Below are 16,371 nucleotides of genomic sequence, written 5' to 3' on the forward strand. Positions count from 1 at the left end.
ATCATGATCTATCGTGTGCCGTTTATCTAAACTAAAAACGAAATAAACAACAATTTGTTGTAACATTTTTACCTACTGCGCCTTTTTTGTGACAAAAACATTCTTTATGCTTTTCAACTTGTTAAGTATGATACGTATAATTTTCATAATCGCACTACTTGATCAGTGCTGAACAATGAAAGCAGTCAAGTCATTAGTTTGGCATATAATCACAATATATTCGAACAATACAAATGAAGTAAGTCTACCGTTACGCTAATATACCTTATAGATAAGCGAAATTACAAAGAACATTAGGTTAGTGTCTTTATAAATACTTGAATTTATCGGGCGAGTTGCAGAAAGGATTATTTGGCGAGGCGTAGTAAATCAAGCACATAAAGACTTTTATCTAATATTCTATTTATCCTACAACCAAGTTGCTTTTTAAATAATTTAACGGATGAACCTATACAAATTCGCTTCAACCAACATTCCTGTGATTCAATTGTTTTCTTATTTAGGAGATTAATTTTTCTTCAATTATTGTGAAAATAATTTTCATGCTCTTATATGTCTTTTAATCAATAATAGCAAGGACTATAACTGGAGTAAGATTTATATTCTTTTCTGTGTAATTCTTCATTTGATACGTTATTACATTGATAATTATTCCATCTGTATGTATTTGAATGTATACATAAGAATGTAGAATCTATAGATAATGTTGTTTATTTGACTATGTATGAGTGCATTTTATAACAAAAGCTATCTGTTTTTACTAGGAAATGATACCGCTGTCGCAGCTGCAGTTTCATATGAAACCATTGCAAGTCTTTGACATTGAGGTACACAATTGTGCCATAAAACAAAATTGGCCAGTTTTTCAACTATTAAGTAATGACTTAAGCTCTGACTTAAGCCGTGTCGGATATATTTACAACGATTTAGTCAGCACGTGAATAACGGGGCTCGACAAAAGTTAAACCTTCAATTGGATTTTTCTACTTTGAGCGGTGTCAGCAATTGCTTATCTTTCTATTGTTATTTTAAACCTGGGGCATAGGTGGTTTAAGAAAAGATGGAGGCGGAATATTTAGACATGGATTTAAATTTCCAGTATGAAGTTAAAGCAGATATGTTGATGAGGGAGGGAATGATACGGGACTGAGCAAACCCTTTCGTTATGTACGACGATTTGGACTTTTGGATAGATTTCGTTTCAGTAAAGCTAGTATTACAGATGTTTTACTTTATTAAAAAAAAACTTAAACCAACGGCGACGCCGACGCCGACGCTGGAGAGAGTGCAAAAGCTCTATTTTTTTTTCGAAAACTCGAGCTTAAAATGTAACAGATTCAACTCTTCAATATTAGCTACGTTTGTATACGTTTCAAAATATACCTGCAAGCATAAATATATAAGTGCATGTAATTAATTATAAATACATGTAACGCACAAATATATAGGTGAATATATATATATATGGATACGCACGTCTGTCTATATACGTCTCCTTTCAATGACGTGTGGATTTTGAAATTCATGCATTTGCATAGATAAAATAAAGAAAAAATCAAATAACTTGGAAATGAAAATTTCTAAGCTTGTTTTGCTTATTCTTCCCGCTAGTGTTATATGGAAATAATGATCGATCTTTTGAATTAAAACAAAACACCGGGATCATCGTAGGCTCGATTTGATTGTTGCACCCGGTGACACAACAAAGCTGGAAACCCGGAGGTTATACAACATATATAACAGACGGAATATAATGAAACTAATGTAAAGCGTGTAAAATAACACCATTTGCATACAAGACAACAGTCTTAACATATAAAACTGTAATATCAAAAGCAAGATTAATTAGGACAGCGCTAACATCACACTTCCCAAAATACACTCTTTTTTTAAACGAAACAATTAAAAAAACAAACAAAATACCCCGCTGAGTTAAGTTCTCTAACTTTAATTCCCGATTGTATCATACGGACAGAGTAAAAACGGGTATAGATACACCAATATGCTTAATAACTTAAGTTAAGTCTTTGATGGCAGCTTTCAAGGCCACAAAATGTACACATCGTGTTTGAATATATACAATGGGGAGGGGGTGTGGGAGAGGGGTTGTAATCGCATTAAACCTTACCTAAACAACAAAGATGACGGCACTACACAAAAAGGTGAGTTTTTCCTAAATATTGTGTTTTAAAAACATGTTGGAGAAAATCACCTAGATGTAAACATGCTACACACTTTTTTCGACATAACAGTCTTTGTTGACAAGCAAAAGCTGTTGTAGATTTCCCGGAATGTTGGTCACTGGATTCGAGTCGAGGGAAATTGTAAATAAAATTGTAGGATAAGGTTCAGTGCATTTAATGTTATTGATAAAAGAAAATCTTTATTTGATTCTTGATCCGGGCAGGCAGGCTAAAACTAGTAAACTTTGGTCCCGGATCTGTAAAAGAAGATGCAAATAAATGTGTAACATTTTATAGGCAAATTAAAATGCTTCCGATTGCAATATGGCGACAACCACATTCAGATCTCCCTACGGTTGTCAGATTAACTGCTCCGCGGCTATCTGAAGAAATATTTTTGTAAGGATTACAAAAAAAAACATCTTGTGGCGACTGAAAAAAGTCTTTCCGTAATTTGCTTGGTTGCATTCTATGCTTCCAAAGGATTGTCATAAGAATATTATTATGTATTAGATAATTTCATTTCTATATATAAACATGATAAATGCTGTAATCTTATGGAATAGAATTACTTTCTTTCCTTCCTACTGTTTAGGAACTCTAGTTTAGAGTTGAAATGGAAAGTAATGTGTAGGCTGTAGTTCGTGGGACAAATAGAGAACAGATGATAGTTTGTACTTTTCGATCAACTTTGAAAAACGTGACTGTGGCGTTTTCGGACAGTATAAAATATCTATTTCAGATTTTCTTTTCTTCTACTGTTTAAAAGCTTGACATTTAAATGTTTCGTGAATAACGATTGATTTTATTGATCCCACATTTACATTGAAAATGTTTTGGAGAAACGAATCCATCCAAGTTGTAATTATATATTAACAAATGGATTTTTGTCTAACGGAAAACAAGTGTTGCAACTACATTGATAAAACAAAAAGGGCTTACAGGAGTCATCCCATCCTCTCTTACGTTTTCTTACATATTTTGTCATATGAACACGTATTTGTTACATTCAAAGTTAGTGCCGAGTATGTATGATGCCGGGCTTGTCTTCTAGTGCCCTGAGCGGCTAGGCAAAGTTAAAGCGGTATAAAAATAAATATTTCGTGTTAGTAATTCGATGTAAAATTTCAGACGGATATTTACCCAGAGGCATACAGTTTGACGATAAAATGCTCAAAATAATTTTTTCTCTGTTGTTGTTAGATTAGCACACATTGTAATTTTTCTCTCTCAGCCTTTGAACAGTGGAGAATAATATCTATGGTATTCATTTTATTATGAACAAATCTTTGCCTTTCGTATTGTCAGATTTTACAAGCTGAAATGTCGTGGTAGGACCTGCCTTCTATCGGTTTTACTTGAAATCAAACAAACAGAACTCACGTCAATTATGCACATTTTTGTTCATACGGACGTAGATTGTTCGATTGAATGGTAGAACGTCAACAAAAATCTAATGGATGTGTAAGAACATCAGACATTAATTCTGAATGGTTCACCAAGTTATAAATGTCATGTTACTTAGTTTAATTGTTATTGTTAAGTTAGCTAAATAAAGTAGGGTTATTATAAAAATAGCTCGATCTGGGATGCTGTATTCGGCTTGAGTGGATTTTTGCCAGATCGGATCTCACGAGGCGCGCAAGCACCGACCTTGCAAAAGAGAGCCGAATACAAAATCCCAGGTCTAGCTACTGTTATATTGACCCTTTTGTTATATACCTCTACCTTTTTTGTTTGTTGTTTTGTTATTGAACGAAATCTTCAATGTTTATCGATATCGAAATGGAACTAAGTGAAGATTTTATGTGCGCTATTTATAGAACTGTGTCACGTCATGCATATTAATGAAAGTAGTCCGGCAGCATACAATACGGAAGGTACAATCCGGAATTTAAAAGGTTCAGTACGGATTTTTTTTTCTGCCAGTTCATATTTAATTGTGAATTACAAGCCGATTTTTTACAGAATCTATATAGGGCCACACCAAATTGATTAACTGGTCAACGGATTTCCCGCTCAATTTTTTTCCAAAATCAAAAACAAATATTTTTTTTTGAAAATCAGCTTCCGCTCGCTTCAGTTTTTGCAGACCGATTTCAAAATTTCAGAGCGGGCGTTTTTCACTGTTTAGGGGCCTTATTATTACAGTGAAGCGACAGTAATTCATAAAATTTAATACTTTTAATCCTAATTGTCCATTACTACACCAGAAGAACATGTTTGAGGCTCTGTGTTGCCCATGTTTGCAAAACTGACAGCCGAAATGACAGTTAGATTGTGTAAATAAATCCTTGAAAAATCATCAGAAAGAGTTTCCGCAGAACTTTTTTTTCTCAAGATGAACATCAATATCTCATTATTTAAAACAGTGTCATTTAATAATGGCTGGTGATTAAAACAACGTTTTGCTGCAATCCTTAAAATTATACACATATATCAGCAGTAATTTGGTAGTACTTAAATGATGAACAGGCGGTATAATTCAGTTTGGACTTCACATACAGTGTTACATCACTTGCGGAGAAGGGGTACGCACATGGAACTTTATTAGGGCAAAGGAATCCTAAAGAGCTTACAAACTCACAATCCAAGAAAACATGCATTAAAGGCTTACTTTTTTATTTTTCAAGTAGAGGTGAAAAACAAGAATATTATATAACTGTTTATAGATCCTATTTCAGATTTGTTTAATGGGTACCATCAGATCTATATATCAAAAAGATGATAATGCATTTATTGTTAAGACTTGCATCATCAAAAGTAAGTATTTCCTTATCTGCCAAAGTTAATTGTGAAATCAAAGAACAACAGAAAGCGCAAAATTTGGCATTGGATTTACAAGTGAATTTGGCCATCAGTGGATGATGGATTTCCTGGTATCTTGTGAAATTGCATTGAAAGTTGACAGACACTATGATATATAGGTCATGAGTATACCTAATGTACTGGTCAGGTGATTGCAGAATTTTCCATATATATTAATGATTTCTGTTATACACTACATGAGAGTAACAGCTTTCTTATTCTTATGTAGTGACACAGAATCTACAGCAAAACCCTTTATAAAATATGTGGCCAGGGTACTGGGTTGCCTAGGATAAAACTTAGCAAACACATTAGTTCTATACACTAAAAATACGGTCAAATTGCCAGATTTTCTTGTATCCGTCTGTTGTCCCCCAATTTTTTTTTTAAATGTCTAAATGTTTGTAATGTATTTTGGGAACAGTTTGTAATCAAACCTTCAACATTTAAAGATCTTTGGTTCTTTTATGTCTTTTCAAGCCATTTTGATATATTTTTGCAGTGCTTGTTGACTTTTGTGACAAGGTTTTTTATTTTTTTTTTCAAATCGCTACTCGCCCGCTCCAAAGTAGGTGAAATCCAAAAACAAATATTTTTATTTTTATTTCGCTCGCTCGCTCCTAAATTTTTTGGAAAAAATCCGATGACCAAGAGATTAATTTGGTGTGGTCTAGGTATATAATAAAGAGTTTCTTACATACTCATTTCTATTCCCCGTTAAGTTACAATAGAATCGGAAACGTCAATATTTTTCCATACACAGACGCCTAAATTTCATATCGGGGGCGTAACGTAATTCATTGTGTCGTTCGCATTACTTTTTTTTATCTAGTTCAGTTTTGTCAATATTATTCAAGCTGTTGAATAAATTCATAAGGTTTAAATTGCATTTATACGTGAGGATAATAAGTATGTAATAAAAAGGTAATTATCTTTGCATCGGGAAATATGCACTCGTTCTTTAGCGAAAGAATATTGCGCTCCTAATGTCATGCAATATTTTCGCTGCAGCACTCGTGCATATTTCCCGACCTATAAATATCCCTTGGACTTCCCTCTCAAAAAAGCAATCCATCTAACTGTAAATTCTGGAACATTCCCACAAAACGACAGCTACAATCATTATTCAACTCTATTCAAACTCTGTGCAAAGCGGGACAAAGGATGTGTAGAACTCCAACAGTGTTAAAATCTTAAATGGAACGTTATAGGGTGAAGTTTGTCAGACAATGGGATTTCAGAAATCCGTTTCCGGCTGACAGTTTTTACCGAATACAATCGGTAAATACCATCACAAATATCTATAGTTACAGCCATAATGAGTGATCTTTTTGTGCATTGTCTTTGTTTATATGGAACAAGATGCAGAAAATTTTCTGAAAAATAAAATCGGTCATTGAAATAAATAAAAAGTGGGTAAATACCGAAAGTATTTTTCATTATATCTAAAAACGTTTTACTACATTCTTTCATGCGAGAAATCCATATCGTGCAGGTCTTTATGATCGCTGTACACACAGACATATGTTAATAGGTATTATCAGTGTAATGACGTCATTTGTAAGAACAGAACAGAACAGAACATATATTTTATTAAATTTGTACAAGGTACATCATAGATAAAACATTTTCATTTACATAACATATCTAAATCTATTGTTTATTAGATCTTACAAACAATACAAAAAGGCCTTTATTACTATTTTATTTTTACGCGTTATACAAAATAACGAGAACCTACCTCGTACATAGCGAAGCTCACTTACACCAGGTTTCACCTGGATATTTAGGAACCTACGCTGACAGAGCATAAACACTATAACAGGATTTAATAAAGTCTAACGTGAATCCACGTAATATATTGATTATGAATTATAAATGAAAAATGAATACAAATATTAATACAGATCCATAAGATTCCACTAACGTGGGATTTAGATTTTATAGCAACTGAAGAAGACCTTCGGATCGAAAGCGCTTTTGCGTCAGGATATTGTTTTCCAGGTAAAATCTTCCCATCCTTTACCACTATATCAAAAATAAAACGATACAACTGCTCATACTATGGAAAAATACGTCAGTAACTGACAAAAAATACGCCATTAATTGACAACGCAAATACCGGCAAAAATTTAAATTATAACATATAATAACATATCAGCGGTATGCATACACACAGGGATATATATTCTTAAAATACACGTAAAAAAGTAGGGTGAGATTAAACCCATGAGGTTACCTCAAACTTGGCACGGGGCCCTCATGAGGCATTCTGAACCATCAGCTGTGGTCGGACACCCGCAAACCCCCTTAACATTTTAGTAAATTGTCACACTGGTTCGGAGCGGAACAATGAACGAACCCATATATATTGTACCTTGAGTATAATTTATGCTTATTACTTGTAAGTACCAACAATGGCAAATATCAGTCTAACTTTTACAAAAACCTGCTGTTGAAATATTACCAGATTACCATTTATAGCCACACTAAGACCTGTCAGTCACAACTGTTACACCAATAAACATCATATCTGGTATTTTTTTTTTAAAAATACAATTTCAAATATGCGACTCATTGACATCACACAAAATCTGGAACATCCTGATACAGACATTCCCCCTGATAACTTTCATTTTTTTCAATTAAGGTATTAGGCCCCTAATAGTAATGTTTAAAAAATGGCATTTGCTTGGTATATTCTTACAGTTGACCATGCTTCGCACTTTGTTGCAAATTTTTAAAAACTTTTACCGTGCCGTTTTTTTTTTTATAAATTTTGTGTTATTTGTAGTATTTCCTCAAGCTCAAGTAGAGACAAATTTCAAAGTGGTGGCCTTTATCCAAAACGTTTGCAGAGAATTCATTATACCATTATTTTTTATGAAAGAATCATCAAACTATTGGTAAACAATTATAAAACTAAGAAATAAAAGTGTCAGTATCATTTTTTCTAGGGTGCCTCAAGTAAACGGATTTAATGAGACAGATTTCTATGTCCAACATTGAAAAATTAAGGTCGAATCCTGCGGGTCTGTTTTGAATTTTGCTCACTTCATTTAAAAGTAACTGTGGGACAGAGGTAAAACCTACCTACATTTCTTCCACAATATGTAATCTAAGAATGAAGGCAAAATAGAGAACTTCTACCGCACGTAACTCAGTATTTTTAAAGATGTCTAACTCTACCCCTTCTATTTCAGAGGTAAATTCACTTTGAACAGCAAGAAATCGCTTATCAAATGAATATTTTCCACTTTTGTACAATAAATCAATAACAAGTCATTAAAGAAGTAAAAACTTACTTAAAAAAAAGAAAAATAAGGAAAAAAAATTTGGTCCCAGTGAGGCTTGAACCTACGCCCCACTGAAAATTGCAGTCAAAGTAAGTTTATGTAGAAATTGAGTACTCTTCAAAAAGGAGATACTCTATTATGGGCCTAGTACCTTAACACATACCGTGAGATCTGTAAGAAAAATATAGCCGCCTTTGGATTTGTCATACAAAATACAAGTAAGTATTCGACAATAATTTCACAGATATAATTCAAAATGTATCAGTAAGAACACTGTACAAAAGTAAAATCAATATCAGACATTTTAACCTTTTTATTTATGCAGAGATATAATCTCATCAAAGGATGTTGTGAGATTTATCAGACGCATCTAGCTATCATGAGATCTCTCAGACAAATCTAGCTGCCATGACATCTGTCAGACGAATCTAGCTGCCATGAGATCTATCAGACGAATCTAGCTGTCATGAGATCTCTCAGACAAAACTAGCTGCCATGAGATCTACTAGTATCAGACAAATCTAGCTGCCATGACATTTGTCAGACGAATCTAGCTCTCGTGAGATCTGTCAGACAAATCTAGCTGCCATGAGATCCGTCAGACAAATCTAGATGACATGATGATATGATCTGTCAGACAAATCTAGCAGCCATGAAATATATAAGACCAACCTAGCTGTCGTGAGATCTGTCAGACAATTCTAGCTGTCGTGAGATCTATCAGACAAATGTAGATATCAAGAGATCTTTCAGAAAAATCTAGCTGTCATGAGATATGTCAGACAAATCTAGCTGCCATGAGATCTATTAGACAAATCTAGCTGCCATGAGATCCGTCAGACAAATCTAGCTGTGATCCGTCAGACAAATCTAGCTGCCATGAGATCTGTCAGACAAATCTAGCTGTCATGAGATCTGTCAGACAAATCTAGCTACCATGAGAGCTGTCAAACAAGTCTAGCTGTCATGAGATCTCTCAGAAAAAATTATCTGCCATGAGATCTGTCAGACGAATGTAGCTGCAATCAGACACCATTCTTGAAAGTACATATAATAATATATACATACCTTAGCTCCGGTATTACCAGTTTAGGGATTTTCCTGTGAAATAACGTCACGTTCGCAGGGGATTAGCGAGGCCCGAAAAGGGGTCTGTAGAACGTCAAATTTTAACATGTTCGATAGTAATGCCCGGACACCAATTTTTTCATGAATATATTTATGGGGAACTGCCCATATGAGCTGGAATTATGAAAAAGACAAATGATATTTTATATAACTGTTAAAAGATCACAAGTTTGCGTCATATTTATTTGTCCCAGCCACACGGAAATTGCGACAACAGAAAATAGAATAATTATGCTTAAGTCATAGATATCTGGACAATGTAGTGCTGTAACACCTCTTTAATATTTTGGCAAATTAGTATTGTTGTCACAAAGAAAATAAGTTTTCTCGTTAAAAGTGTATGTATCCTCTGCATGTAGACAAATCGCGAAAATAGAGCATTGCGGGAGCGTGTCCGGGGACTACTGCTGTCCGGGGGCTACTCGCGTGCCAGTAATCATGAATATCGGGTAGACATAAGTATTGACAGTTTTCTATTTATAGTTTGAAACCATGGATATGATCATTTGGCATAGATAAACGATGTGGTATACAAACAGAAATCTAATAAGTAGTGCATAAGAAGGAATAATGAGCTAACGACACTGGCTTTGTTACACAATGAGCACAGATCAAAATTATTTTGTATTGGTATGAAATAAGATATACATTCTTAAGTATAATGTGTAAGTTTTGTTATAAATGCACTTTCCTATTTGAGCCGCACCATGAGAAAACCAACATAGTGTGTTTGCGACCAGCATGTATCCAGACAAGCTTTTGGTCAGGATCCATGCTGTTCGCTAAAGGTTTCTCTAATTCCAATAGGCTTTGAAAGCGAACCGCATGGATCCTGACCAGACTGCACGGATGCGCAGGCTGGTCTGGGTCCATGCTGGTCGCAGATGCAGTGTGTTGGTTTTCTCATGATGCGGCTCAAGTTTTGTTATAAATACACTTTCCTATTTGTTAAAGTATACAAATTTAACCTAAACAATTACTGTAACAGTTATCGTTATGTATGACAAGTTAACAATCCGTGCAAAAATAACGCTACCACCTTTATGAACAGAACAGAACAGATATTTTATGCAGATATAAACGCTTTTCTTGTAGCAACAACAGGAAAAAGTAAATGTATAGCATTGAACTAAATCCTCTATAATTCTGTTTAGTTGCAGAGAATTGGAAAAATTAAGTAACCCCTGTTTATGAAAGCACATACGCTTATAATCCGAGATCCTGTTACATCAATCGTGACTAAGACAATGGCAAAGTGAATTCAACGTCTGCCAAAAGTAGTTTTATTTTTTACTTGTGAAAATGTCTTAAGAATAAGGATTTTAATACCATATGTGACAATTATGGAATTGAAATCCCCTTACAATAATCGTTACTTAAACAATGGTAAGATAAATTCAACGTAGTGTTTTAAGTTGTAAAGGGTAGGGAGGGTGGGTTCAAATTTCAAATAAAATATTTGGAAATTCTTTGTTTGCGATTGGACCAAGTAAATGCCGTACCCTCCGTACCCTTAAACGGAATTAAATATGCCTGTGGCGGACTTATCTATCAATAAGTATCATCCTTCGTCTTAGGGTATACGCCTATGAGCTTTGTTTTATGAGCTCTTCTTAATGAAGACTAAAGCAGTGTTGATTGAATATGGCCATTTATTCATGAAATGACGGAATAATGTTGATTGCAACATTTGCTATTCATTCTATAACAATTTAAATGCAATACAACATGTGTCTACATTTGAAACATATCTGCAACTATTCTAATATATGCATCATCAAAGGTTGCAATAAAACAAGTATTTGGATCACATTGAACTGAACATACAAACTTCACGTGACTTTAAAATAATGTGTTTGTAGTAATGCAAATTTTCATTTTATATAGTGACTCTGGTACGTAGTGTCTCTCAGAGAACTATTTTTGTTTGTTTTTTGTTGGGTTTAACGTCACACTGACACAATTATAGGTCATATAGCAACTTTCTAGCTTTTCGTGGTGGAGGAAGGCTTCAGGTGCTCTTCTGGGAATTGTTTTATCACGGGCGGGAACCTGGGTAGAACCACCGATCTTCCAGAAAGCCAGCCGGAATCCTTCCTCAGATGTAGAATTTTACACCACAAGTGAGGCTAGGACCCACAGTGGTGAGGGGCAAGTGATTTGAAGTCAGCCACGGAGGCCCCTCCCAGAGAACTGAGGAGAAGAAGAGTAATGCTTCTGTTATATATGTAAAGGTATGATATAAATAAAGGGATATTTTTGTATTGTCTTTAATACAACACAACCACTCGACTTGTAATAAATATCTACTTTAGATATACTTAAGAAGCTTGATGTTCTAGTAAGAGCTTACAGATGTGACCCAGTATCAAAATATAATCTCATTTTTTACAATCGTTTTTCTTAAATGTGCCAAATCTAAAAAGTATGTGACTAAATATTATACCATTCACTAAATAAAATGAATATCAAGAGGAATTCCAGTTATGTTTATGAATGTGTTCAAAATTACACAGTTAAGAATGTTACGAACTACATTTTTTTCAAACAATGTGCTCTTGAGCAGTTGTTTAATGTATAAATCATTTCAATGTTATCTTGAAGGAAGGAATCAAGTTAGTCATGCTACGATACTGTTAATATGCGTACAGCTTTATTTACATTGTCAATTGGCAACAGATATAATTAACAAACTGTGTACGTGTACGGAAAAATGTGAATATGGAACATGAATAGGAAATGTAAATTTTTGAAACAAAAATATAGTACTGTATGGTTTCACATTCAGAATCATTTCCAAGACGACTTTCATTATTTCAAAACTAACTGTACAAATGTGAAAACCTAACATTCTCATATGTGGCCTACATGTGTACTAGACCGTGTTTGGATGTACCGGAAGTAGGATGGGACTTTCCTGTCTTTTTTAGAAACACATAAATTACGTTAACATTTTCTCCAATGAGTAAGTTTCGGAAAAGTGACGTTTGTGTGATTCAAAATTCAATATGCATAAACCATGATTTGAGGGCAACTGAAACAGCCTAGTGTAATTTCCTTCGTGGCCATGGTTTGTACTCACATACGGGTAGGGATGACATGTACACAATACATTAATTAACGAAATCTTAAACGCTAGTTTACGGACATGTCTGTGCATGTAATAAAGAAATAACGAATAAATAACGTTAATTGATAACAACACACTTACACAAAGTATCATAGTATTAATCAAATGTAGTTTAAAATGCTACACCAAGAACATATATTTACAGATGAATGAAAAAGTAAATTCCAGTTAAAAACTGGAAAAGTGCACACGATAACTGACATAAATGGCTATGCCTGTTTTCAGTATATACATTATGTAAGAAATCGACATAAATTATATATTGATGAGTTATTCACAGTGTCAGAGTAACTCATTTTGAAGCAAAAAACGCCAGCAAGTAAAATCTAGAAAATTCGGTTTTATTGAATGTGTTCATGAAAGCTAATTATATAATGAAATATGTAACACCCCTTACGCCCATAAGCAGAATTTTACTATACATCTACCAGAACCAGAAAAGATAATATCACATCAAGTCTGAGTCCAGAAGCACCAACATAATGAATGCAACCATTTACACATGTCATATCAAGTTCAGTATAAGTAATTCTGCACTGCTCATATATTTGATTAAAATCAAACTTGTTCATGCTTTTAACACTCGCAGGTATACTATCTAGAATGTTTGTATCTGTAATTTTCCCGTCTTTTGCAGCAAAATCATCTTGCTTTGTCGTTCAATATTAAGAAACATCTAGTTAGTTTTCTGTCAGTTTTCATCCATCGACCTTATAAAACTGATTCTCAAAATGGTTTACCATGCCATCACCTAAAGCAGAAATGAAATTATAAGTATATGTAAGAATGTTAAATGTAATTATAAGTATATGTAAGAATGTATCATGTAATTATAATTATAATGTAAGTATAATTAAGTCTCATATACGGTTCGCCTCATTTGACTTTATTTCAAAATTACATTAAGAAAGAAGATATTCTAAATTCAACTTTACTACATTTAGCAATGTAATAAAATTAGACTACTTATCTAATAAAACATCCAATGGTGCTTACAACTCGTATATTTATATTAATTCAAAATTCACTTTGATGCTGTTTATACTTGCGTATTACATTGTATTTAATCATGCTTTTCACAACTAGAGTGGAAATGATGCTTTAAAACCTAAACAAAATTATTTTGTAAAAGGCTTAAGTAACATATGGCAAGTTGTCTTTCTATTTTTGTTAGAACGACTTGCAGTAATTAAAATCATAAAATATCATAGCACACGTTTGGTACTATAATTCTAACATACCATCAATGTCAAATAATTCCGAAACCCATTTGTCCAAAGAGGAACCTCGATGTCTGCATAGGTTTTCAACCAGGTCGGATACAAATGTGTCTGTAAAGTAGAAACGCTCAGTTCATATAATACTACACAGTTACTTTCTCCCTATTTCAATAGACAATTTTGACGTTCATTTTGCTTCAATCGCACGAGTGCCAAAGACGCGATAACGCCACTTCTATAACGCACCGCTGTTTTGACGACACGTGCATGTAGTTGCTATGTTTTGCTCGGTGACATGAATGTCCAGGGATCTAATTACAATGTTTGATAGAACATAATGTATGCAATTCATAAAAACACATTGATAAGGAATGAAAATTAAATTTTCTCAGAAATTAGAGAATGGTCTACTATTTTACCTTGTATTTGGCATAGCTTTGATTTCATTGCTCTGTAGAAATATTGTCTCCCCTCCTCATGCCTACAAAGACCGTGTCTTGCAAAATGATGAACAGGTCTGTGAAACAAAAATGCTATTTAGAATGTGAAACGGTTTAATTAAAACACAAGTGTATACATACCCCAGCTAATAACCCCATAACAGCATTTTGTCTGCATAAACTAACCCCTCCCCCATGATACAAATTTACTTCTCATCGGATGCAGTTAGATAGTTTGACACAGAAGGCTATGGTGATAAAACCTCTATGATAGATACAAGTGCTTCTGTCGTAAGTTTGCTTTTTATGATTAAAGACTGAAAGAGATTCGTAAAATTGGAAGCTCATGAATTGATCTTTATTATTCAAGTCAAGGATAGCTACAGAAATAGACAATTACATGTAAATAATAAACGTTTTGCCCTCTATCGAGAATACTAGAAACATAAAGAAAAGTTCGATTGTCTAAACAATATTACAAAACAGTAAACATAATGAGGGTTGAATTCTTTAATTTTAAGTTCAATTAACCAGTACTAAATACAAATTGTCAAAATGATAAAATGTGGATAAACAAGGCACTGGATACTCACACTGTGTGGATATAGTGGTTTAAAATATCTAAATCTGGAGATTCAGCTGATTTGAGTGTTATAGCTCTATCGTTACTTATGTAATCTCCAACCTTTTCATATGTGTCGCTAAGACGATAAGCTGCTGCCGCATGAACCTTTCTATAACTTGTGATTAATAACAAAAGATATCCCAAAATACTGTACATCATTTGGAGCTCCATATTGAAACTTTTGAAAACTCACTAGAAACGTTATCCAGTAAAAGTAGAATCTGTAAAAGAAAAAAAAACTAGATGATAAATAAATACACATAAAGGCAAAAAAAGAAAGAATTTCTCTTCGTTTAGTTATAAATGAAAGCTTTAATGGTTAGAGTTGAAAAAATCAGAAACAGACTAGAAAAAATACATTTTTTTGCTTAAACAAATCGTTGGTCTTTTGACTTGTCAAAAAGTCAAAAAGTCAAAAGTGAATGTTTTGTGCAAATTAGTCATGATTTTGATAAAGCTTATAATCAATGCAGTGAATACATAATTTTTTATTCTGGAATGTTTAAAGGCGGATAACATTGAGAGAATTTATGAACATATATCTGAAATATTTGAAATACCATATCGTTTACAACATGACTACATAAACCTGTTAAAGTCAAAGCCTAAGAAATTTATTAATGATATAAAATGCCTGGTTTCGAAACAAGCACATGCAATTATTAAACACAATGCTTTTAATATTACAAATATTCATTGTTTAATATTATATATTTGTTTTAGATGGAAATAATTTGTGCGACTGCAATACCTAACGTTTGTTACAATTATATCTAAAATCTAAAATTGTCTGATATACTTACAGTATTATTAAGTTACTGTTACGTCTTGAATCTCTCTGCTGTAGCCTGATGAAGTGATTATTGCTTCTGTCAGTGCAGCCAACTTAAATACGTTCGTACAGGCAAACTTGCTACAATGTAACAATTGTTCTGACTGGTTAAAAAGATTGGGTTAAATATTACTAATCATACGATTTATGCATAATGCAATTGGTCGGAAGACCGCTATGATTGGAGTAACTGAAAAGATAACGGTCGCATTCCTATGAATCAAATGATTTCTAGAATCTATTGTTCATTTGCCAAAAACCCTAACAATTGACATACAGTCATACAGAATTCTAGGGTTGAACCGATGCATTATTTGGCAGTCTGTCATCGTTTTAAAAAATTTTGAAATTAATATTCTAGTAGATAAAAATTGTTGCTTTTCATATAACTGAAAGTTACAATTTATACTTTAATTACTCAATGCTTCCGGGAAATCTACCCTTACCTTTTATCTTTGAAAAATGGCTTTAAATTATTTCAAATAATGAAGTAAGGGTGATATTTTGATATACCTGACATCAAGTTTCTTATGCTTTTCTTTATTTTTTTTCGGGGCCTCCGTGACCGAGTGGTTAAGGTCACTTGCCCCTCATCGATGTGGGTTCGAGCCTTACTCGGGGTGTTGAATTTTTCATGTGAGAAAGCCATCCAGCTGGCTTACAGAAGGTCGGTGTTCTACCAAGGTGCTCGCTCGTGATGAAATAATGC

The 16,371-nt window shown here is 33.6% G+C and overlaps 1 protein-coding gene across 1 annotated transcript; it reads right to left on the reverse strand.

Annotated features, from left to right (window-relative positions):
* Window positions 1-12,661: 12,661 nt before the first annotated feature.
* LOC123539374 (uncharacterized) lies at window positions 12,662-15,045 on the reverse strand. Its single transcript, XM_045323939.2, has 4 exons — window positions 14,799-15,045; window positions 14,185-14,282; window positions 13,787-13,876; window positions 12,662-13,296 (listed from the first exon to the last, which is right to left on the reverse strand). Exons 1-4 carry the CDS (start codon window positions 14,999-15,001, stop codon window positions 13,244-13,246), a joined length of 444 nt encoding a protein of 147 aa, XP_045179874.2. The 5' UTR covers window positions 15,002-15,045; the 3' UTR covers window positions 12,662-13,243.
* Window positions 15,046-16,371: the final 1,326 nt, after the last annotated feature.

Source organism: Mercenaria mercenaria, chromosome 18 (genome assembly GCF_021730395.1).
Source record: "Mercenaria mercenaria strain notata chromosome 18, MADL_Memer_1, whole genome shotgun sequence".
Classification (NCBI taxonomy): Eukaryota; Metazoa; Mollusca; class Bivalvia; order Venerida; family Veneridae; genus Mercenaria; species Mercenaria mercenaria.